We start from the raw sequence: 25,514 nt of genomic DNA on the forward strand, positions 1-25,514 counted from the left end.
TGCAAGTTGAGTTTTTTATTCAATCATTCTGTGAAAAATACCTCAGTAAATAGGAACATTTTTGCCCTTCAATGATCTTCCATGGGAATACCCACCCCCACCCCCGTTTTTTTAAATTTTAGATTTTTAAAAAATTTTATACAAATAGACTAACTTTGATTTAAAGTAAACATATAAAAATTGAGAGGCATATTGCTTGCACAATGGACGTGGAAGTAGAGGAGGGGGGTGGGCAGGGGAGGAAGGGCTCCCACGCAGGCCGCGGGGGCGCAGCCTCCACCAGGACGTCAGGGCAGAGAGAAACCACCGCAGGACCGGAAGGCACAAGCACCCATGTGATCTAGAATGTTCCTGGGGGAGGAGTCGGGGGGAAGGGCTACGTTTGGTTCAGCACTACAGTCAAGTTGATTCCGCCACTGTGGAAAAACCGTCTAAAATAAAGGTGCACAGAAACGTGACAAGCGCTCCCCCTGGAGAGGAAGAAAGCTCAGAAGACAGCTCGCAGGAGTTGTGCAGAGAGAAACAGCCAGTACTATTTATTTGGATGTCTGTGCGATGGTGGGTACAAACTATATTCTCTGCTCTGTGGGACCAAAACCAAAACAGAATAAAACAAACAAAAATCCCCCCCCCAAATCCCCGAGAAGCAGCAAGAAGGAATGCAAGAAGTCTTACGGGACATACTGATCCGGGTGGGGCGGTGAACGCGGCGCGCGACTTTAATGCACATCCAACTTCGTCGCCTACGCCGGGCTTTCCTGTCGGTTCCGGCTACTGACTGACGGTGGGGGGCTTAGGAAATGGCCAAGCCGCTTTCCCTGCCTCTAGCTGACTTCCTTTCCCTTCCCTTCCTCCTCCAGGGTTAGAGTCTTTCCTCCACGAAGGAAGCGCTGTTCCGGGGCTGGGAAGGCGCGGACTGGATCCCACGGTACCGACTTGGCTTCCTCGGAGCCCTGCTGCCCGTGCGCGCGGCGTGGAGGCGCTCATCAAGGCAGCCTGGCGGAGCTATGAATTTTTAAAAAAGGAAAGGAGAAACAAAACAAAACCACCCCAAGACTGTCTTTTCTCGAACTAAACGAGAAACTGAGGGATGGCACAGCCGCCAGCGGGGACGCCCACGGTTAGGAGATGATGGCCGGGGACCACCTGGGCAGAGTCAGATTGTCAGCACTCGCTGACCGCTTCCTCGTGGGTCTTCGCAGGTCCTTGTACTTGTCCTCGCAGAGGCGGGAGATGGCCTGGGGGCAGAGGGGAGGTAATCAGGTCAGCCCGGGAGCCAGCACCCTCGCCCTGGCTGGCCCCCGGCACCGAGGACACTCGGGATGAAGGTGCAGAGGGCCTCAGCGCCTCCTCTGAAGGAGGGCTCTAACCGCGTGAGCCTCCTTGTCCCCACACTTTCAGCTGTCAAAGTCGGATGGGAAGAGCTGGGTGCACGTGCAAAGCTGAGCTACACACAAGTGTAAGACACGAGAGTCACACGGCTTAAAAGTGACGGCCCTGAATCCAGGCCAACCACAGGGGCTGGCCCCAGCTCTAACTGGGCTGTGGAGAAAATACTTTGAAAAAATGAAAAATAAAGGCAGAATCAAACCTTTTCGGATTCCCAATCGGTAGGGTCATCTGGTAACTTTTTCCTTATAAAAGTGCATGCTGGGGGGCTTCCCTGGTGGCGCAGTGGTTGAGAATCTGCCTGCCAATGCAGGGGACACGGGTTTGAGCCCTGGCCTGGTAAGATCCCACATGCCGCAGAGCAACTAGGCCCGTGAGCCACAACTACTGAGCCTGCGCGTCTGGAGCCTGTGCTCCGCAACGAGAGAGGCCGCGATAGTGAGAGGGCCCGCGCACTGCGATGAAGAGTGGCCCCTGCTTGCTGCAACTAGAGAAAGCCCTCGCACAGAAACGAAGACCCAACACAGCCAAAAAAAAAAAAAAGTGCATGCTGGGAACACTCTTTTTGTGGGTACATTTTTTTAAAAACGGGTTTTTTGAAAACTTCTTTGACTTAACAGAATCAATGCACATTAAGTAAAAACCGCCATTAGGAAGGTTATTTAAAAATATGAGGTTGTACAAATTAAATCCAGGGCACCTTGTCCTTATTTTACGACGTGCAGTATCAGGAACTGCCGTGAGCACACAGCTCAGTCGGCAGCAGTGCACCCGCCGGGCGCTGACGCCTCTTACCTCCAGCTTGTGGGCCCTCTCCCTGCTAAGGGGCTCCAAGGGGAAGCTCAGGTTGTTGGCTTCCGCCAGAGAACGAAGATCAAAATAATACTTGGCATAAACACTGGAGGGCACGTTGATGTTGAACTGGAGCAACTCGAGGAACTGTCGCTCCAGCTCGTTCCTGCAGAGAAAGACACAAACGCACACCTCAGCCACTGTCCCCACCTGTGGCCGCCTGCGCAGGCTGCTGGACACAGCCAAGTCCACCTGGTCCAGTGCCCGGAAGGATGAGGCCTGATTAACTGGGATGATCACCAGAAGTGCTTCAGGGCGACCATGTGTGCGATAAGACATGTGCACGCGTACGTACACACACACACACACACACACACACACACACAGCAGGCTCTGGCCTCACCGCTCCGCGTGAACCATCGGCTCAAACGGGGCAGAAGACGCAGTCGAGAGCTGTCAAGTGGAGTCCAGTGAGGGCGGACAGCAGCCTGGAGGACAGGCCTCCCCAAGACCCAGAGGACCGCCCTTCCCGGGAGGAGAGGTGGGGACACGCTGACCGGCTTTCCTCGGGACCGCAGGAGGGGAGGCGGTTCCCCAGCCCCAGCGCACACCCATCACCTGCAGGGCACGTGAGGACCCGCTGCTGGGCCCACCCGTCTGATCCGGCAGGTCTGGGTGGGCCCAAGAACGTGCATCTCCAACACTCCTGCGAGCTGCTGCTGCTGGGCCTGCCCGCCCGCTCAGAACTACTCAGTGACAGCGCCCCTGCTCCATAAGGGAGCCAACCAGCTGGATGAAGACGAACCAGGGCGGCCAGAATACATCTGAAAACTTCCCCTGTCATCAGGCCTACTTCTCGGTAGTTACTGCCGGGGGAGAAGCGTCCTCAGCGACAGGTCTGTCTGGGAGCACTGCTCCAGGGCCACCTCCCCGGGCAGCACCCCGGCCTCACTTCTGTCCTTTATCACAGTCTCCCCGCCTTGTCTCCTCGGAGCCAGAATCCGTGACATCTGATGGTGCAGCCTGGCCCCAGCTCAGCGCCTGACATGCGGTTGGTGCTCCATAATTACTGTTACTGAAAGGAGCGGACCAAGCTCAGCCTGGGCGGAGGGATCCAGGGAAGGCTTCCGGTAAGTGAGAGCTGACCTGAGCCCCGGAAGCGATCCGCTCCGGCGGGGAGGAGCCAGATGGGGGCGGGCTGCTTCTGGCAGGGGGGCGGGGCAGCCCGTCTGCTCCGGGCCAGGGGCCCCATCAAGCCGTCCGAGCCTGTCTAGCGCTGCTATGACAACAGGGGCAGGAGCACTGAGGCGGCAGGGAGGCTGGGAGGTGAGCAGGGTGGCTGGTTCCCCGACGGAAACTCCCAGGCAGATCAGAAGTGAGAAACCTGAGCAAGTTGTTATCGAAGGCCTGAGCGCTTCGGAGGGAGAGACCAAGACGTCGCATTCAGGTCATTTAATCGGAGGGGCTGCTTCGATGCAGCTTCAAGAAAGGAGTAAAGCCCCAGATGTGTGTGTTGTGCTAAATTTTACACTTTTAATGACTTGTATTTATAGCTCCTTTAAGTTAGATTTAATAAGAAGTCATCCTGTGAAATACTGGAACCCAGATAAAATCGTAAGTGTCAAAAATACGCTAAGGCAGAAGTGCTCTCCTGGGCAACCTGGGAGCTGCCTGTGGACAGACTGCCACCCGGTGGCTAAGAGGTGCCACTGCAGATCCCATTCTCCAGTGCCAGCAAGTTTTTAGTATAAATGTTAAGAGAACTAGTCAGCTATTCCTGCCCCAAATGGTATCTAGACACCACTGCCTCTTGTTGAGGGTATAACTAGGATTAAAGTCAAGAGGAATCTGGTTTTGAACAAGGTGGCAGTTTCCCAGGGTTCCTTAGGGCAAAAACAGCCTTCCTGAATACTGAGTGTTTTCTTGGATAGAATGTTTAAGTTTGGGGGGAAATAAAGATTTTTAGAGCTTCTGTGTTTTCCAACTAAGGCAAGATTTAGAAAATAAAAATAATTCCCCGAATCTGAATTTCCAAACGGCAGAAGTACTTCCTCCAGGAACATATGACAGCTTGTTATGTGATAAATCATCAAAAAACTAACAGTGATGCAGAGAGAACGGGCTTGATGGATTTACTGCCCCGAAGGGGATAATTATAAGGAAATAGTTCTGATGCAAAACTTTATAATAAATAAATTCAAGTCAATAAACAAAAAAAATTTAAGAAATATTTGTTACGTTAGATCAACATTGTAAAGAAACCCAACTGAACTGATGCCATTTAGCAACTTGCAAATGGGGTTCTAAAATGGAGTAAAGAGAGTTGTTTTCATCACCTAATGGCCTGTCGGCTTTTGTAGAAAAATGGGCTCACTTTAAAGACCAGCCACCAAGCAGCAATCCCACTTCTGGGCATAGATCCCAAAGAACGGAGAGCAGGGCCTCGGGGAGGTATCTGCACACCCGTGTTCATATTCACGACAGTGTTATTCACAGCAGCTGAAAGGTGGAAGCAACCTACTTACGGTCTGGATAACAATTATCTTAGTAACTGTTTTCAACTTGAAATATAATCAAGAATTTTTAAAAAATATGTTCATTTTATTTTTCTTACTGTCAAAAACTTCATATTTGTCTTACTTTTTATGATAAAGAATGACAGATGTAGGAAGGAGTCATACAGGTCTGCAGCAGGAAAAGGCTCTGGCAAAAGACCCAAAACACAAACAGGAGCTCCCAGGGCAGCACAAAAATGGGATGCCCAGCGAACCAGCACCCGGAAGAAGGGGGGCAGGGTGGGGAGGAGCCCGCACTGGTCCTGGGTCCAGGGACACGGATGTGGACCGGGACACAGTGGAACCTCCTCCAGCCCAGAGCTTCCTCAAAGAAGCCAAACAAGACGAGAAAAATATTAGCAAGAATCATGTCAGAAATGCCTGTAAACCATAAGGAACTGTAAGAAATTCATCCTGATTGGGTGTTTCCAAAACAGCTCACTGCTCCTGAGAGGGTCTGACCCCACTTCCTGTACGCCCAGCCCCCGGGACCCCAGCCCCTGGGCTGCAGCTAAATGTGAGCTCAGGATGGTGCCCTGAGAGAGAACACGCAGCCCGACAGGACAGCACAGGGGGACCTTGAGGACAGAACGCTCATTTTAAGCAACTGAACTTGAAAAACGTGACAAAAGCAGTGAAAGTCTTCTCTCTGAAACTGAACAGAAACAGGTAACATTTTAGCCTATCTGCTGCCTGTCATCAGTCTGCAGTGGATACAGAGCTGGGATGAACCCCACCGCAGACAGGGAGCAGGAAGGTCAAGGAAAGTTCGCCTAGAATAAGGATTCAGCAACTGTGTCCTTGCTCGGCCAGCTCACAACAGACGTGCAATTACGTCCACTCATACCACACTGAGCAGGTCCACAAAGGGGTGGGTTTCCTCCGCAGACACCCCCGCCCACACTCACATGTCCTCCACCGTGATGTCCTTCAGGATCTGGCAGTAGTCCACGTTCCACACGGCCTGGTCGTCCCATACCTTGGAGGCCAGCAGGATGGCCCCCAGAACAATCCGCTTCCAGTTGGCCGGACAGATGTCAATCTCTGCGTACGTTAGAAGCCTTTCGAGGTACACCTGGAAGACACGAGCATGCCAGCGCCCGGTGACCTGCCTTGTTCCTGGCTCCACACCCGCCAGCACACGCAAACCAACTCCCAACTGTTCACTGCACTCCCCCAGCTCAGCTTTAAACAGGCGCTGACAGCCTGATCACACGTATTTTAAAAAGTCAAAGGGCTCAACGAGTCTGAGGCAAAATGGGCTGAGAGGCACACTCCGTAACTGGACGTGTGGATGAGGCTGGACCTTAAGACTCTGCGGCAGGAAAGTGTTCTAGGAGCTGCGGGTTAATTTCTCACTCTACCAACTACGACATCAACACGCATTCAACAAACCACCGGGCTTCCCTAGTAGCGCAGTGGTTAAGAATCTGCCTGCCAATGCAGGGGACACGGGTTCGAGCCCTGGTCCTGGAAGATCCCACATGCCGCGGAGCAACTAAGCCCATGCGCCACAACTACTGAGCCTGAGCGCCACAACTACTGAGCCCACGAGCCACAACTACTGAAGCCTGCGCGCCTAGAGCCCGTGCTCCGCAACTGGAGAAGCCCGTGCACCACAACGAAGAGTAGCCCCCGCTCGCCGCAACTAGAGAAAGCCTGCATGCAGCAACGAAGACCCAACACAGCCAAAAAAAAAAAAAAAAAAAAAAAAAGTTCCGTTTAAAAAAACAAACAAAAACCAAACCACCAATGTGCCAAGGAGAAGAACAAAGGATGTGAAAGGAAGAAACCTATTTTTTTCTATCTGTAGTTGTTTCTAAATTAAACTCTTTATTTTGAGGTAACTGTAGATTTACAGGCAGTGTTGCTAAATGTATTTTTTTTTAATTATGGTAAGATACACATAAGATTTACCACTTAATCATTTCTGTGGCATTAAGAACAGTCACAGTGTTGTGAAATCACCACCATCTATCTCTATTTCCAGAACTTTTTCATCTTCCCAAATTGAAGCTCTGTACCTATTACAACTCCCCACTCCCCCTCCCCTGGCCCCTGGCCCCCACCTTTGTGCTTTCCGCCTCCGTGACTGTGACCACTCTGGGTACCTTTCGTAGGTGGAATCGTAGCACATTTGTCCTTTTGTGATTGGCTTCTTTCATTGAGCATAATGTTCCACGCTGCAGCATGTGTCAACATGTCCTCCCTTTTCAAGGCTGAATAATGATCCACTGTATGTACGGACCACATTTTGTTTATCTATCATCCACTGACAGAAATTTGAGCGGTTTCCTCTTTCGGCTACTGTGAATAATGTTGCTGTGAACGCTGGTGTACAAGTATCTGTTCGAGTCTCTGCTTTTGATTCTTTCCGGTATACACCCAGAAGTGGAACTGCTGGATCATATCATAATCTATGTTTAATTGTTTGAAGAACCACCATACTATCTTCTACAGCAGCGGAACCATTTACATCCCCACCGGTAATGCAAAAGGGTTATTATCCTTGCCAACACTTGTTGTTTTCTGTATTTTTTTTAATATGTATGCATGTATGTATGTATGTATGTATGTATGTATGTATGTATGTATTTGGCTTCGCCGGGTCTTAGTTGCAGTATGTGGGATCTTCGTTGCTGCGTGAGGGATCTTCAGTTGAGGCATGCGGGCTTAGTTGCGGCATGTGGAATCTAGTTCCCTGACCAGGGATCGAACCCAGACCCCCTGCATTGGGAGCATGGAGTCTTAACCACTGGACCACCAGGGAAGTCCCTGAAGTGGTATTTTTAAATGAAATAATTCCAGCTGAAGTTGTAAAATGAAACCATGTAATATAGGATTTATAAACTGCCATTATTTAGTTTGAAGACAGACATCAGAAATACCCACAAAGCCCACTGCTTAAGCTGGGTCACAAGGTACGAATGCCTTTTAAAGTTCCCCTTCGTAAAAATCTGTTTATTGGCATGTTTTACACTTTTCTGAACTGTGGAATGATTATTTCCATAGTTTTTACAAAGGTTGATGACTAATTCTTCTCATTCTACCAAGGAGAGAATCAAAAAGATGTATGATAGGGAATTCCCTGGTGGTCCAGTGGTTAGGACTCCACACTTTCACTGCCGAGGGCACGGGTTCAATCCCTGGTCAGGGAACTAAGATCCCACAAGCTATGTGGTGCGGCCAAAAGAATAAATAAATAAAATAGAGTATTTCTTAAAAAAAAAAGAAAAAAAAAAAACAAGCAGAAAACTGAGGCTGGACCTAACTCCAGATTTTTTAAAGCAATTGTTATGAACAATCTTCATCCAGATCCCTAAGACTCTATTCCTTTATATATACGAGCTATGCAAACCTCTCCAAGCTCCCCAATGAAACAGCTCCTCATTGACTCAGTACAAAAAGAAGGCTACTCAATTTTCTTCTTACTTACTTTACCATAGTTGATAGATATTAACAGGTAAACTAGATAATATTTAAGATAACATTTGAAAAAAATAACGGGCATCTACCATGTCTGATATTCCACTAGGCCTAACTAGAGGAATTAGATATGAAAATACACTCCATTACTGAGAGAAGGCAGTTGTTATGTTGGGAGATAAGGCATTCATAATAAGCGCCACTTAACAGCATGTAATTTAGCAGAACTTGCCAGTAAAGCTATATTCAAGGGTCAGCTGCAATTTCTTTAGTAAACTCCCACTTGGGTGTCTTAATTCTCTGCCAAGTAAAATAACAGACAATTGATTCTTTCTGAACACCATTCCCTAGACTGTTGCTAATAGGACACTCTTGCTCAATTAAATTTTCAGATTTAATTTCATAAGAAGGACCATCCTCAGGAGTCTCTAGAAAATACAGGCTAGTGAGCACTTACTGAGCTACAAAGAGCATTCAGTTGACTGTACAAAATAAAACTGTTAAAGGCACGGGAGAGGAAGAAAATGCAAACTCATGGAATCCAGGATATATGTGACCAAACTTCCGATGATGCTGGAATTTTTCCATGGATTTTAAAGAGCAGCCCTGGGTCCGTTCATCTTAGACTCTCGTACCCAGAGCTTAGCCAACTGGGACCTCAACAGCGCTTCCTATTTGCTAGTATTTGAAGGAGCACAATAATGAGATATTTGGATTCGTCACTGGACACCATCTGAACAACAGCTTTTGACTTCCTTAGAAACCACTAACGTGACCTAAAAAAGGGAGTCTTCGAGGTCAGAATGGATAGATTCCGCAGGTGGCCTCACCATCAGAGCACCAGCCTCTGAGAGGCACTTTGGGGCTGCAGTCCAGGGGCTGAATGGCAGCCCTCACGGCCGTGCAGCAATGGCTGGACCTGCCAGGCCACTCGAGGGGGACCCAGCTGGGTTGGCATGACTGGTGCTCCCTGATACAGCCAGGAGCAAGTGGCTGAAGGTCCTGGAAGCTCCTTCCACAGGCAAGCTGCAGGCTGGTTCCTTCTGGGCAGCAGTGCAGAGCTAACTGTGGGCCTCCCCGCCTCCCCACGGGCACGTCGCCAAGAGAAGGCCCAGGAGAAAGGCCGAGAGAGACGCAGCTCTGCCAGCTCTGGACCGGACCTGTTGTGAACGGCTGCTTCTACCTCTAGAGACTGGAGAGAAGGGCAGGATCATCATACACGGGGCTCGCTCAGAGCTCGCAGCTGTCTGCCTTCTGCCCACAGGCCCCAGGCTGACTCGGCCAACCAAGCAGGCCCCAGAGAATCGGTCTGCAGAGCTGGGCCTGCTGTGCGGGCCCCGAAGCTGCTCACCTTTAGGCTGTAGCGGGCAAGACCCCCATATATGTACGCTAATCCCCTAAGCCACCAGCTGATGTCACAGGACAAGAGAAGATTTCAGCAATTCCAATGACTGACAAATACACACCACTCTCGTAGTACTCCGAAGACAAACTAACCACCCCTCCCAGTCACCCTCGGAGACAGGGAAACACACTTTACATGTTCTCAATGTCTCTGCAGAAACTGTGTCCTCCACAGGACACTACCCTTCTCCTTCATGCTAATAAATCCAAACTCTAAGGCACTACGGGGCACGGTCAGGTCACAGTTTTCTTAGGAATGGAAGGTAAAAAAACCCCACCGCGTTCCATCTGCAGGAGCTTCAAAATAAATCTTTCATCATGGCGTGGATTTTAGTACTAATCTTATCCACGGTGTCATCTGATTTTCTTACACTTCCCTCCCCTTTATCACAATCTCCCTTCATTAAAATGTCAACCCTGCTGCCCGAGGTGTGTTTTGTAAGGACGTGACATCCTTTGGAGGAACAAAGCTGAGCAATAAATACGCTTCTCAATCATGACCTAAGGACCTCTCATCACCCCAGATCACTGAGGAAGACTTGTTGAGTGTCTGTTAGCCTATCAGGCGGAAAGTTCCATGAGAGAAGAAGTGAACAAACAAACAGGGTACTGTCCAATCAGCCGAGAGTACAGGGCTCTTCGTGTGGCGGAGACACAGAGGGTCCTGTACACTGTCACGCACCAATCTCTTCTCAGGAACTGCAGGGATGACTTTCTGGTCCCTCGGGGCAGCCCGTGCACTGGCAGAGCTGACTTCTTATCTGAGTTGCACACAATGTCAGTGACAAAAGGTCAGTGACAATGGGCTATACTGTCAAATCTATTTCCCAAATGAGATCTGACCTAAAGAGTCCGTCCCTAAGGTTTTCAGAGTCTAAGTAAGGTTACAACTACTGAAGCCCGCGCTGATTTTTATCTCGAGTCTTGAAGTGCAGATTTGTGTCCATGCTGTCTCTGAGTATCTTACAGACACATATGTACACGAAAATCACAAGAGAAGGCAGCAACTACAGCAGTCCTTCCGATGTACGAATTTATCACATCTGATCCAATGGTATGAAACCTCTGTAGGGAACCAACACCAGAAACCTGGACATTAATGAGGAGGCCCTGGTCCTTCTCAGGCCCTTGGGCCCCGTGCTTCACTTACCTGCACGCAGCATTTCAGCTTTCCTGATTCTGAGTGTGATCTGAGAATGGGCTTTTAGGTGGGCACTGTGGAGCAGACCACGCGCCCTCTTTTAGGAGATCCCGTCGCTACCCTCCCAGATAAAAGACAACCCTGAAGTGGTGCTGTGCTTCCCAGGTCCGTGATGGACATTCCTGCCTGCGCCCCACTCCACGACCGCGTCACCCTGCGGGCACTCACCAGGGTGACAATGGCACATTCCGCAGTCAGCTGAGCAGCACTGAACAGTGTCCGAACAAACCGGTAAATCTGCTTCTGCTCTGGGTTGTGTTTGTCATAATCTGGTGGCACTTCGGATTTCTGGGAAAGGAGAGATTCTCAATGACTGGCCGCCCAACAAGAACAACAGAGACACGACTGGACAACACCCTGAGACCCGGGGGGAGGGTTACCGAAAGAGGGTGAAGGTTCTCATCGAAAATATCCAAGAGCATCCTTCCATCTGGGTCCCTGGTGGGAGGTGGGGGGGAAATAACAGAAAACGGAGTTTACCTTCTGCAAGAATGAGTGCCAGTCAAAAGGAAACAAAAATATATTTTGATTCAGCTGTTATTTCAAGAAACAGAGGCAGTGCTAACTGTTAAGAGATGCTACTGATTATTCATGAATTCTAATTTGTTTTTCTTGGGGACAATACTTAATCATTTTTGAATAGTCCAAGAAATAAAGGTTATGAATCACATTTAGTTTAATTAACTTAAGTGAAAATCTAGATTTTCATTTCCTGAGTTTTCAAATGAACCAAATCTAAATTTCTTTAACCTCTTGTTTCTGAGCAAAGGCTGACAGATCTGTTTAAACCATCCTTACGTTGTGGTCGATAAGAAAGAAGTCTGAGGGTAAGAATGAACACTCATAGTGTGTCCTGGAGATGAGTTTGAAAGTTTCACAGCATGCAACTTAACCACTTCGCTAATGAGGAGTTTCATGATTGTATATTGAAAAACAAGAGGGGACACGTAGAAAAGTGTAAGTGGTTGTTACCGAGCCGGTAACTGCACAGACCCATTTAAAGTGGCAGCGTTCACTGTGAGCTCAGCGGGGCCGCTGGGCTCTGGGGGGGTCGTCCACACTCCACTAGTGATGGCTCTACCTCCATCTGTTTTATGTCATTTGAGTTCTGTCTAAAGTTTTTTCTTTAAAAACCAAATTTGGAAACCACTGCTTTGGTTAACAGCACACAATCTTCCAATGTCAACTAGGCTTGCAAATATCAGAAGGCTGCAGATCTGTCCCTGACACGCACGCCCCGTGGCAAACACTACAGTTTCTGTTCTATGAACTTACTGTCTGCATAAAAATAAAAGTGAAGGAAAGAGCTTGGCAGGACAGCTCAATTTTCATCCCTGTCTTTGCACAGTAGGAACTGTTTTTAAAGCTCTGGGCATTCATACCTGTGCTGCTTTTCACTAGCCTGCAGGACAGACAGCAAAGATTTAGATGAACCCGAATAAAAGCAAGGCTCAAGCAGTCAGGACTGGAGAGTGGGGTCTGAAAGCATAAAGTGCACCTGGCGCTGAGGAATCGAGATCCCTCTCCTGCTAACCGCCTCTGCCAGGTACTCAGGGAGGAAGGTGAGGGACGCCCCCAACTGCTCAGGCTCTTCAGCCCCGTTCACTTCTCCTGAGGAGTGAGAGCCCCTGAAACACCATTCAGCACTCTCGGGAAACTTTCACCACAAGTAATTTTAAAAATCAAAATGTAGGTTCAGAAATATAAATAAGGATTCAGAATTTAAGCTAAAATGACTCCTCTGAGAAGTGGATTTTGCTTTCACTTCCATTAAAAGCTATGAATCTCAGCACCGTCTCTATCAAAGCTAAGGGATCTATCACCAGCCCCTGAGGCTGGGTCGGTATGACTTATCAAAGAGGGAGTCTGCAGACACCTCTTCTCAAGACACTTTCAGGCTACAATCTGTAAATTAATCATGCTTGTTTTCACAGGCTGACTTTTCAGTTGGACTCTCTCCACTTCCTCTCGGCCCAATTTATCACCATTAACCCAGCAGAGCATATCATTTAAAGTCTCAGTGGTACATTGCTTGGGTTCAATTTCCAATTCCCCACTTTACTAGTTGTGTAATCTCAGGCAAATTATTTAAAATCTCTCTATGCCACAGTTTCTTTATCTGTAAAATGGAGATAATGTCAGAATCACTTCATGGAGCTGTTATAAAAAATTAAATGAGATAAGGCATGCAAAGAGCTGACCAGGGCGGCCAGAGTAAGCATTTAATGAAGTTGGGTCTTATTATTAATGGCTGTGGCTACAGATTAGCTTTGAGGCCCACAGAGTCTAAGAACTGAGAAATTGGAGACGCTAATGCGAAACTGATTTGAGAATACATCTGAGTTTCACCAATGGCATTACATTGCTAGTTAAGACCTAAGTGTTTAAAAAGTGTGAACCACTACTATCATAGAAATAAGCAGCAAGACAAATCTACACTCTCACTAAGTTATTCTGGTCAAGGTTCGAAGTTCCAGTATCCTACATTTTGTAAGTTCGTAAATCCAAACTTCTCAAGCACCATAATGAACCATGAATCACAGTTACACTACAGAGAAAGGTCATTACAGAGAATACCTTTCCAGGTGTTCGCTTCCAATGGCTGTGTTTTCCCATAACCTGTCCATCACAAGCTCTGTCATCTACCCTCCGCTTCACTGCTTGTCACAACTCTCCCTTGTCCCCTTCGTAAAACAGACTGCACGGCCGTGGCCCCCACTGCGGAGACCCATGCTAGCCAGAAGGTGACCTTGCTGGTTCCCGGAACTGTTACTACACTCATATAACACATGTAAATGTCACATCCATCAGTGAAACAGGACTGCAACGAGAGTGGATTTGTTCTCATGAAAATGAAGAAGGATGCTTTGTAAAGACCCAGTAAAAGGAAATCACTAAAAACAAGTTTGCTGTAGATCAGGTGTGGTCAAAACCTAAAAGATTCTACACTCATTGTTTAGCAAATGTCACAAGTTTTCTCGCTATTGATTACAAAAACAAACAAAAAATACACACAAAACAGGTGCGGCTTATAAAGGGACAGCACTTTAGTCATCAATGCCCCAGGCTCACAGCAGAAGCCTCGATGCTGCATAAAACTGGCAAATGAGTGTACTTTTACATGTTTTATGTTGAATTAAAATGCTTAAGGTAAATTTTTAAATGATTCTTCTATGAGTCCCTGTTTTAACTGACTTTTAAAATTAACTGAACTATCTCCAGACTTCTATCAGAGAGAGAATTTCCACTACATTAAAATAGTTCATGACTAAATTTACGACAAAACTTTTCCTACTGAATTGAAACTATAAACTAAACATTTTTTCATGTTAAAGCTGCACACAGAAAACTGTTAAAATAGTTTATAACAGACAGAATGTTTACGCAACTTATACAGAAAATAAAGTCAAGAGGAGGCTGAACATTGTCAAGAAACTTTGTCCTGTTTTGCTGGCTTCATTTGGCTTCCTCTGACTCAGAAGCAGTTCAGCACTTACCTAGGAAGTATGGGTAAATTGTACTAACTTTAGAGATTCTATGAAAATGAGATATGAATATAAAACTCAAAGGCTGAGGCAACTAGCACGTAATAGGAAAAACATTAACAGTAGATGATGTGTGATGTTTTTAGCACAAAATTAATCAAAATCCACCTACCTGTTTTTGATGTGGTAATATATTGCGAGAGCTACACTGTAAAATAAAATGCAGGAGTTCAATGTTTCATAAGCACATTCAAGATGTTATATATTATCTGGCATCAGTCTGACCATAAATATTTAAAATTTAAGTAAAAGTAAAATGACCCATCTGAACGGCCCCATTTAATTCAGAATGCTGATTAAGAAAATGCATTCTTCAAAGTAAATCAATCAGGTACTTATTTTGAGCAATTATTAAATCTTTTCCAGAAACACCAAAACTTCAAGTGATACTCAGAAACAAATTTCTCTTTCTATCTGAAATCTTAAGCCTTCCTCACTTTAAAATATAGGCACTATGTAAAAAATAGGTGGTGAAATTAAACACCTCTAGAAGTCTCCAACTCAGCACCTGCTATTTAGAAAATCAGTGGTTTCTTTATAACCACCAGCAAAATGTGAATATTACCCACAGTAGTTTGCCATTTTTTCTTTTCAATCAATAACCTCTTGGAAATCTGCCTAACGTATTCATTCATTTGCTGAAACGGTAGTGTAACTCTTATTTGTAATACCTTAACATTTTATTTTACATTTTAAAAGATCTGAATTTAATGAAGACATTCCTATCCCCTGAATTTTCTTCAAATAATGTTTTTCTGATTATGAAATGTGTTATATTCAGATGGAAGAAATTTTTGGAAAATAAAAAAAGTATACAGAAAAATAATTCCTCTGCCCAAAGATTATTACTATCAGCTTAAGATATAGAGGTATTTATTCGTATCTACCTAAAGCAAACAGGTTTGCATCCCACTTTTATCCTCATTAACATTTTTCTTACCATTAAAATGTTATTCAAAAACATGACTTTAAATGGCTGACTATATTCCATTACACTGTTGAATAATTTATTAACCATCCCCCTACTATTGAACATTTAAATATTTTTGCAATTACGATTAACACCATAATGAATATACCCACAGATAAATATTTGTGTGACCTATGACTATATTATTTCCATAAGAAAACATCCTGTACTTGGAATTACTTGCTCTAAGGTCATTAATAACTGTAAGGCTCCCCACACATACATCCCAGTATGTTTGCAGAAAAGCTGTACCAGTGTACTTCCCCACCAGTGTCTGTCTCACCTCCCCTTCACCAACACTCACCTTGAACGTTTTGGAAAAATGTTCTCCAACTGGATAGGTTAAAAATTGTAACCATTTTCAATTTGAGTTTCTTTGATCGCCTATCAAGTTGGCAGGGTTATTCGTGTTGACTGCCCAATTTTTTAAAATTATTTCCTCTTTTGCAACCTGTCTAGATCCTTCCACAATTTTTGTTTTACTTTAAAATGTATTGAGGAGGCCAAAATTTATTTCTTAAGCTTCTAAGAACATAGCTAACGGGCTGCATCAGATTGTGTTCTCAGAGCACAGAAAGTGCCATCCAGGGCACCAACATGGAGGTAGAGGGCTGGGTCCCAGACACCTCAGCTCACTCGGCAGCGGTGGCACTCACTTAAGAGACCTGGGCATGCACGCTGGACTCCAGTAGCTCAGATGTTCACCCACGACTGAACATGACAATAGCTCATCTCACTCTATCAAAAGAAAGCATCTCCTTCTAAATCTCTCTTTCCAGATCTATTAAATTCAAATGATTTCAGCTAAGTGTTAAAAGTATCCCTGAGCAAATGTAATATATTCTCTTCCTCCTAACATCTTGAAAAGCATCTAAGCTGATGAAGGAATTGTAAGTGGGGTGAAGGGACTTCAGAAGTTTAAAAAATAATGGTACAGTTTTCAAAGTGCCTTCACGTACCTTAAAAGCCCCGAAATGGGAAATAATAAATGTTACTGATTCTATTTTATAAATGAGAAAATTCAGGTAGAGACACTATAGATGTCGGGATTTCTAACTTGTATCGTGGTTTTATGCCCTTTCATTCTATGGTGTTGCCTCCGGAAAAAAGGAAGAAATTACTGTTTTACTCATTTAACAGTCCTGCTATGATGATTAAATTGAATGTTTCATATGATTGGGTTTGGTATAGTGATTACTTTAATTGCTTTGATTGATTGAGAAAAATATGGTCCCTGCTTCCCCTGTGAGGGAGCACGTCACAGGAAAAACACCACTGACTGCACTGAAGTCAGACCAGCTGGGTTTAAAACCTGGCTCCTTCATCAATTAGAGTTTATCCACCTCTCAGAGCCTTCAATTCCTCATCTAAAAAATTACAACAATTCAACCCACATCACAGAGTGGTTATTACAATCAAATGAAGTGTATAAAAGCATAATCTCAAATATAAAGTTCTAAAGCAAAAGTTATTATTATTATTGTTGTTGCCCTATGAATAATTCCACCTCAAGAGGTCTTCCGGCTTCTGTAGATGGAGTGAAGGTCTTCGGGGCCCCAAGGTTACTGTCTCCCAGATCTCCAGAGCTGAAAGCAAGCTTGGACGTTATCATGACTCAGGCCTCCATAAAACACAGTGCCAGTCTGTAGGCCAATGTCCACCCAAGATCATACCCCGGAAAGTGAGAAAACCAAGCTGAGGATGCCCGTGTGGGCCCAGCTCCACAGGCCGGTTCAGTCGGCCCCTGTGAAAGAAGTGACTGCCGGGGGCAAAGGACAGTCAGCTGAAAACAGAATCAGTCCCAGGCTTCAGGCTTCACTCCAAATGCCCAGCTTCGGAGGCCTGCTTAGTCTGCCACGTTCTCAGAAAACGGTGAGGTCACCCAGGACAGGCTGACCAGAGGGTTAGCTCAACTGCCCTTGCTGCAGAGCCAGGAGGGAAGGGGAGCTGGGAATGAAGAAATGCTATTTTCTTGATCAGGAAAACAAAACACGTTTCTGACCGCGGGCACTACCCTTGCTGTACTTCTTACCTAGAGCTAAGTCAGAGGTGCCGGGTTCTGGCGGGTGTACGAAGCTGCTCTCGACCCTCAGGCCCGGGGCCGTGGATGGTGTGCGCAGCTGCGAACGGCCCTCCCCGCCCTCCCCCCGTCCTCTGCGCACCACCCCTGTGCTCACACAGGATTCGCGGCCTGGGTCGGTTACAGGCGCACGGGGTGGGCGGCAAACTCTAAATTCATACCACGGCTATTGGCCTTCACGGGAACGATGGGAAAATCAAGTTCTCAGAGAAGATATTATGCCTGTGAAAAAAATGAGCACAGAATTGTGCCCAAGTGTGTCGCACTGCTGCTGCTTCTCTTTGACAGAGCTGCTCTCAACCCTCCACCCATTCCTGAACTAGAATCTGTAAATGTTTGTTCCTTTTGGCAATCCCCAATTTACAGAAGGGTTTTCTTTTCTTTTTCTTTTTTTTTAAATATGAATTTTATTTCAGAGTACTTTTGAACTCCTGGATTTCCATTTGGTTCTTTTGTAACCTTTCCCGCCGCCCCCCCAACCCCGGCCACATCGTGTGGCTTGCAGGATCTGTTCCACAACCAGGGACTGAACCTGGGCCACAGCAGTGAAAGCCTGGAATCCTAACCGCTAGGCCACCAAGGCACTCCCCAGAAGGGTTTTCTTCTAAAATTAGCTTAGAAAGCTATTGTTAGAACCCGGAGCATTTTCTCAAAGGTCCTACATGGTTATCAGGAGTCGAGTTCAGCCCACGAATGCTCACTCTGCCCACAGGAAGCTGAACTACCGATTAATGAGTTTGTATCAATTTTAACGTCTTGGGGCAGGAGGTCACAAGGGCCTTGGCAGGTGTAGGTTACGATTTTAGAATAGGAGGGCATTCAGACTTCCAGTCTCCCTGCCCTTCGTGACATTTGTTCCCCTCGTGCTGTCAAAGGCCCTGGCTGAAGTTACCCAGGCCAGCTAACACCTCAAAATGACCAGAACCAGGTCACGTGTGACATACAGGAATTTACAAGGAAAGATTCTGATGGTATTGCTACAACTAGGGTCCACCCTACCCAGCTCCCAGGTCCAAAATGTACGTTTTTTAAAAAGGCACATTTTAAAACAAATAAGCGACTGACTGAAGGCATCTCAAATCCGGGTGGTGTGTAGAAGCATCCTCTGGACCAGGGAAGCCACAGCGTCCACACTGGACGCCCCCTCTTGGCACTCAGCCATCATCACTGGCCCAGCTGTCCAGCTTCTTTTCCTCCCGGTATTAACCACAGGTTAAGCTTTCAAGGGAACTCGAAGGCAGTTGTCCACTGACACCAGGGGTTCTCGGCCTTGGCCACCTATGAGAATCTCCCGGAGAGGTTGACATTCCAGATCCTGGATCTTCGGGGCCTAGACGTCACGCCTCAGTGGGGCTCTAAGCCCTCGGGGGCCTTGCGAGTGTGGCGAGCTGGAACCACTGATTCACAGACCACACTTGTGACTGCGGAGCTTGCACTCCCAGACTCCACATTGAAATATCAAATTGTCACCCAGATCTCCTACTGGGCCCTGGAGTGTCTGCGTCACAACCAGTGGCAGTGTGAAGTCATCCCCAGGTGAAGCGCTGAGCAACGGAGTCCAGAGCCCCTGGAAACCCAGAGCTCCCGCCCGTCCTGGAGGGAGGGTCCCAGGCCCCAGGGAGGCGGGGCTCTAGGGCTCGAGCGGGTGCCAGGTGCCAGGTCTCCAGGCTCCTGCTTCCCGCCCCAGCACCTCCCAGACCCCCGCACAGAGCCCAGCCCCAGGGTGGGGCAGCTCGGCCAAGGGCAGGGAGGTGGAGCGAGGGCACATGCGGGCTCCCAGCTGTGAGCGCCCACTGTGGGGTGATGCCCACCGGTCCCTCAACCACCAACGGAAGGAGGGAAGAAGCTACGTTCCTGTTTAGATCTTAGAAACAAGCAACCCATCAGGGAGAGGGCGGCCTCCCTCTAGGCGGGCCCACCTCCCACCTTCCGCCTGGAGGGGGCACCGTCCCCACTGCTTGGCAGGCCTGACTGCCGTGCGTGGGCACACGCAGAACAGGGCTCTGAGGCCTGGAAGCCTGGCCCACTGGAACACAAGAAGCCTTCTAATTTAGAAGCGCAAACGCTTACCGCACATGCTAACGTGGACTGCTGTTAAATGTGGACTCTTCTTAAATGAGTACAGAGGCAAAATATCCCAGTTTTTTTCATAGCTGAGCCAAAGGCCACAGACCCCAGCACCTCTATCAAGGCTTCCTACCACAATGCTAGTGGGAACATTTCAGGAAAAACCAGCATTCCGTCCCTCCCACCTTCCCCTTGAAAATAAGAGAACTGAAGCCCCAAAGGGAAAAGATTTTATCCAAAGACCACCCCCCCTTTCCTCCCTTAAGCCCCATTCTACAGTAAGAGACCAGAGCGAAGGGGCTCACCCCACCCTCCCTGCTGGGGAGACAGCCAAGGTCAGAACCCCACTCTCCATGCTCCAGGCAAATACACTTCCACGGTGCCAGGGCTGCTTTCTACTGCAGCCCCACGTCAAAGTGTGACCCATTACATTTTGAAGGTAAAATACTAGCAGACTTAAAGCCAGGATGGCTTCAATAAGAAGTGGGAAGGTGGAAAGTATGCACAAAAATCAAAAATATGCTTTAACCTACATTTAAAATCACTGAAAAATTTGGCCTTTTTATGTTAAATGGTAATATACACAAATATTTTGAACACCCCACATTTTAACTCCCAAAATCACTTTTTAAAAAGACTTCTTGAATAGTCAGTGGCCTCCCCTGCCCAGTCTTACCACTCCCAGACCCCACAACCAACCAGTTAGCCATCAGGTTAAGGAACAGAAAAGACATTCAGTTAAGGAAAAACGTGTATACCCACCATTTAATTGTATACTTGAGGTTTGGTTGACTGACTGTGCTATCATCTAGGAAAATAGTCGAGCAGGAGCTGTATTTCCTTGCTATTTGTCCTGGAGGATGCTAAAAAACAATGGCAACAAGACAAGGACAATTAAACAGGGCTCAAAATTCTTCCAAGGAACATCATCCCCTTCACCTTGAGACCAGCCTACAGAGGAGAAGTGTCTTGGCGAGAAATGTTAACACTACCAGCAAGAACAGTACAAACCCACTTTCTTCCTACAATGAAATTCCATGTTCTTCCACAAAGAAAAGTCACCACCACCACTCCTGGCCCCCAACCTCCATCAGAACAGTACACTCTCGCAATCGAGCATCAAAGCGTGTTGCAGCAGAGTCCGTAAAATCACTGAGAAACAAGAAGTATGCGCTCATCACACCAATGAAAGCCCCTGCTGAAGGCGGCATCCTGGTTTGAGGCACCAGGATCAAGACAAGAGTCCACTGCACCCATTTTCTCTATTCTTGGGATACAGTCGATTTGGGGACCCTGGAAAATGCAGCCAATGTTCATTTAGAATCTCCTAATCTTGAATTTCAGGAGGTGAAGATAAAAATAGGTGAAAGTAATCCGATGCTTTTGAAAATACTACCAATGTATAAGCTTCAGGTAGGGTGCCTATGCAGTCTCATGCCTGGTTCTTTCACAGCTACATAAATTTTGAGCTCTTTGGAAAACTTTAGAACTAAGAACTACTTCTGAAATATACTGTTAAAGAACACAGAATTTAAATTACACTTGTATGACATCTAATTGAATAGTAAGTAGATTTTTGGCAATTATGTGGGCAATATGATTAGTAGACATCAATCTGGATAATTCTAGCTCAAAGCATGTTAGAAAAAAAAAAAATCAAATCATCCAAATAAGTCTCCACTTGCCTGGTGCTATGTTGACAACCTAAGTGTCATCTTCAGCAACCAAAAAAAATAATGCCTTAAGGATAACAACACTGCCTGCCTCACCTGCCCAACCCCAACGAAGCCCTCAGTATCCATGGTTTATGAACATGAAGGGAGCTTTAAAGCCCATCAGAGACCAAATGCCCTGTTCGATACTTTTAACATTTACTTCTTATTTAATAAGGTTTCCTGGGACTTCCCTGGCGGTGCAGTGGTTAAGAATCCGTCTGCCAATGCAGGGGACACGGGTTCGAGCCCTGGTCCGGGAAGATCCCACATACCGCGGAGCAACTAAGCCCGTGCGCCACAACTACTGAGCCTGCGCTCTAGAGCCTGCGAGCCACAACTACTGAGCCCACGAGCCACAACTACTGAAGCCCGCGCGCCTAGAGCCCGTGCTCCGCAACTAGAGAATCCACCGCAATGAGAAGCCTGTGCACCGCAAGGAAGAGTAGCCCCCGCTCACCGCAACTAGAGAAAACCCGCGTGCAGCAACGAAGACCCAACGCAGCCAAAAATAAATAAATTAAAAAAAAAAAAAAAAGAGCAAATCTCCCAAAGAGGCAAAAGCAAGGTTTACAGTTTTTAAAATTTCAGTTCTTGGATCACACTCACTTCATTCCTTGACTTCTATGGCTTAATACTCATGAAAAAACTATATCCATACTTAAAACACTGGAAAGACTTTCATCAGTTCTGCTATTGAACTTGGAAAGGTATACAGAATTTACCTATAAATCCAATGAGCAATAACAATAATAACACCAACACAGTCAGCTGTTGCTAAAATCAGTTTGCAGATCACCTTCCGTTCAGTCTACCATGTGAACAGGTAGACAGGAGTCATTCTACGAGATCGGAGAACTAATACGTCAAGGCTTTTTCAAGGCCCCCCATTTATCAGGTGGTAGATCTAGGGCTTGAACAAAATTCTTTTGTCTCCAAGTCCAGCTAACAATGTGACTCTTGCTTAACTGATAAATAACACTCTCTAGTTACTTTATTCCTTCACAAAGTTTTTACAGCTATCACCTGTCTCAATATTAATACAAATACTGTGATTGTTTTGCTGAGGGTAAGGGAGGCTGGCCATTCAACCCCTGATTCACTCTGTTTTAATATCGTTTTTTTTCCCCTTTAACTTAGAATGATCAATTCACTTTAGGCATGCTGTCGTCAAGGGGAGGAGGATGTCATATAAAAATTAGGCCAAAGCAAAAGGCATATGAGTTTCCCCTAAGTTTCAGGAGGCTGATTCCGGACTCTCAGCCACCTACAATGCCACCCACAATTTATAATCAGAGACTTTCACATTTTAATTAAAAGATTCATTAATTAGCTAACCAAAACGTCAGCAAATTTTAAATAAACTACAAACTTTAAGGCCCTTTACACAAGCCTTTCTAAAATACCTAAGCATCTCTATTGTAATGTATTAAATTTTCCTATAACTGTTGATCTAATTACATCTAAAACATAGTTGCTGATTAGAATATTAATCTTTATAATTTGCCCTGGCTCAGCTTACTGTTAAAAGTCCCCCAAGGGGTTTATCCTCAAATGGTTTCAAGCTTTAAAACCTATAATAATTCTTTTAGAAGCAGCCTCCTTTTACTTTTTAAGTCTCTCTCAGCAAATTCACAGCCAGGGAAAGGCCCCCTCTTTTCCAGCCAGGGGTTCCTTCTCCACTGCCCCCTCCCTGGAGACTGTTCCCAAAGTCAGCTCCTTTTACTTGCTAACATATGTTGCTGGCTAACATGTGTTTCTGGAGCCAGAAACCCTTGTTTCTCTCCACCTGGTGGAAGTTATTTCCCTGCCGTGATCATCTTCCCTCACCTCTCCTTAAATGGCTTACCTGTGGCCACTGCTTTTTATCAAATAGCAGCCTCTTTGTAGATTATCTTAGCAACATGTACTAAGCAGGTTCTTCAGACACTTAAAGGAGAAATTAAAGAAACAACATCCCTCACGATAAAGCAGATAAAAACCAAGAAGGTTTTATAAATAAGGGCAAAGAGTAACGGTCATTCCAGAGTTCAACAACAAATTAAATTACAAATTTTAGTTGGGGCCCAAATTCAGAAAAGAGTGTTCCCTCTGACTTCAGATAAATAAGCTAAACAGCTTCTGTCCAGGTGGGGCTTGGCGGGACTATCTGAGAAGCACAGAGGACGAGAGCTGGGAGGGCAGCTCTGGAGCCAGTCCCCTGGGCCCCAGTGCTGGCTCCACCGCTCATCTGGCTGATTCTTTGTGCCTCACTTTCCTCATCTGGAAAATGGGAGTGATAAATAGTACCTCCCGGGCGTGGTTATCAAGTACACTAAACCAATTAGAACAGAGCCTGGCACAAACGTGGTAAAACACGCAACAGGCTGTACTGATTATTACTATTGCTACTTATCTTTTCTTTACTGCTCTAACTTATGACACCCAAGTGTCTCAAAACCTAAAAAGCACAGCTGGTTTATTAGCTTAATTGAAGCTGCAGGTAATTTCACTCAAATTCTGTTTCAGTTGGTTGCAACAGCACATTCCAATGGCTCTTCCTGGCGTGGGCAGAGCTGAAATGCTACTCTGTAATGTGGTCTGCAGGGTCATGCTGCTACCCGGTCATCTGTTACATAAGGCAGCACAGAGATTTCTTTTATAGGAATAAGCACATCTGAGCACATTCCAACAACTGTGTGCTTCCGATTTTTGTGTCGGGAAGTGAGAGGGTTCACAGGGGAGAGAGGACACTCTTGAGTCAGGATGCACAGCGTGGGGCAGGTCACCAGGACTGTGCGCACCGCAAAGCGTGAGGTCAGCAACAGCATGTGAGACAGATGTGCAGACTGGCACGAGGAGGGCACGGCTCTGCCCACGAGCCACCCTCAGAACCGCCTCTCCCTCCAGCCCACTTTAAAGGGGCTGCAGTGACCGGCAGAGGTGGTCTCCACCCCACCCTTCCCCTTGTCTGCAGGCTCCTCAGCAGACCTGCTAACGAGGGGGGAAGTGTTCCAGTGCACCCAGCGGGCGAAGAAATGGGAGTGAGGGCTTACAGAAGGAGTTCTTCAAATCTCTCAACGCTCTATGTCCAGGTTTATACAGCAAGGGCATGGTAATTTTCAGCATATTTTCCTTAAGACATAGCTTGTAATTTCACAGATGTTTAACACTGATGCTTCAAAACTTGAGAGGGCCAGGGAAGAGGCCATTGCTTTAAGAATCTGATAAAAACTACAGACTTTCTCTTTGACCCTTAGAACACGGTTCACGCACACATACGCTGGCATTGCCCACGAAGGCATCACCAGTCTCCTATGGGCGGAGCGTGGAGCCCCGTGAGTGCAAGGGCCTGGCTATGAATTTCTTTCCAACTGCATTTTGTCCAGATTTGCAAAGGGCAAAAAAGACAATATTATGGCTTTAAGTCTGTTTAGCACAAAGCTCCAGTGCCAAGTACTTCAAGATCTACAAATACTTAAATGCAGACAGTCTAGAAATCCTGAGAAAACCCCCTGAGAAGTCAAATACTTCAATCTTGTTTTCGATATGAGAATCAATCGCATGCTTATTTGGTAACGCGCCTACTTCATCAAGGGGCAGAAGTCTACAGGGCAAGGAGGCCGTGGCTGTAACTGTCCTGGTGGCCGGGCGCCACAGTCCTGGGGGTGCAGGTTAGGGTCGCCACGGGGCAGGGGTGGAAGGAGGCCGGCTGTACCCGCTGCTCAAGGAAGAAAGGTCAAGTATCTCTGACGCCTAGCCAGCAGGCCAGGGAGATGCTGCTCAGGAGGGCCAAAAGACTAGAGCTGGATTTTTTGGAAATTAAAGTGTTGTCAAATTTATCCTTTCTTAGAGCGTCGAAAGAACATGCAGACTCCACTGGACCTACAAACAATGAGGGAGAGGAAAGAGTGTGTGGAGGCAGACAGCCTCGTGGAAAACAACTGTACGCTTATTCAAATGGGACTGAGTTAGGAGAGCAAGCGAGTCTCCTGGGGCAGCGGGCAGGAGGGAAGGATTAGAAATGTAGAAGAAGTGCTCCCGTGGACCGGTGTGGGGTCTGCTGCCGTATCGTCCACACACGTCTTCCCAGAACGGCAGCTGTCTGGGGCTTCTGGACAAACACTGGCCCCGGGGACAAATGCCAAGCCGTGCTCGTCCAGTCACAGACCCCACAGAGCACGAGTGCACTGCAGCGTTCTTCATATTCTTCCATGTGCGAACAAGATTCACGGACCATTTCCCCATCACAGACACAGTATGGCAGCTCTCTGCACTGGACAGTCATTATGAAGAACACAGGGAAACAGCTCCACTTACATGGTTAATGAAGAGACTCTTGCGTTTTTCTCTCACTGTGAAAACAAAAGATGCAACAGAAACGTTACTCGCCT

At 46.6% G+C, this 25,514-nt stretch overlaps 1 protein-coding gene across 3 annotated transcripts in view; it reads right to left on the bottom strand.

Annotated features, from left to right (window-relative positions):
* CCNY (cyclin Y) overlaps window positions 1-25,514 on the bottom strand; it is a 122,655-nt gene continuing 97,141 nt past the window's right edge. For all 3 annotated transcript variants that reach the window (XM_068560610.1, XM_068560601.1, XM_068560594.1), the window contains exons 3-10: window positions 25,441-25,475; window positions 20,192-20,292; window positions 14,425-14,460; window positions 11,148-11,205; window positions 10,936-11,055; window positions 5,645-5,811; window positions 2,185-2,347; window positions 1-1,238 (exon numbers count right to left, since the gene is read on the bottom strand). In XM_068560610.1, the coding sequence (XP_068416711.1) occupies window positions 1,122-1,238; window positions 2,185-2,347; window positions 5,645-5,811; window positions 10,936-11,055; window positions 11,148-11,205; window positions 14,425-14,460; window positions 20,192-20,292; window positions 25,441-25,475 (797 nt within the window). In that variant the 3' untranslated portion in view covers window positions 1-1,121. The remainder of the gene's footprint in view (window positions 1,239-2,184; window positions 2,348-5,644; window positions 5,812-10,935; window positions 11,056-11,147; window positions 11,206-14,424; window positions 14,461-20,191; window positions 20,293-25,440; window positions 25,476-25,514) is intronic.

Source organism: Eschrichtius robustus, chromosome 1, assembly GCF_028021215.1.
Source record: "Eschrichtius robustus isolate mEscRob2 chromosome 1, mEscRob2.pri, whole genome shotgun sequence".
Classification (NCBI taxonomy): domain Eukaryota; kingdom Metazoa; phylum Chordata; class Mammalia; order Artiodactyla; family Eschrichtiidae; genus Eschrichtius; species Eschrichtius robustus.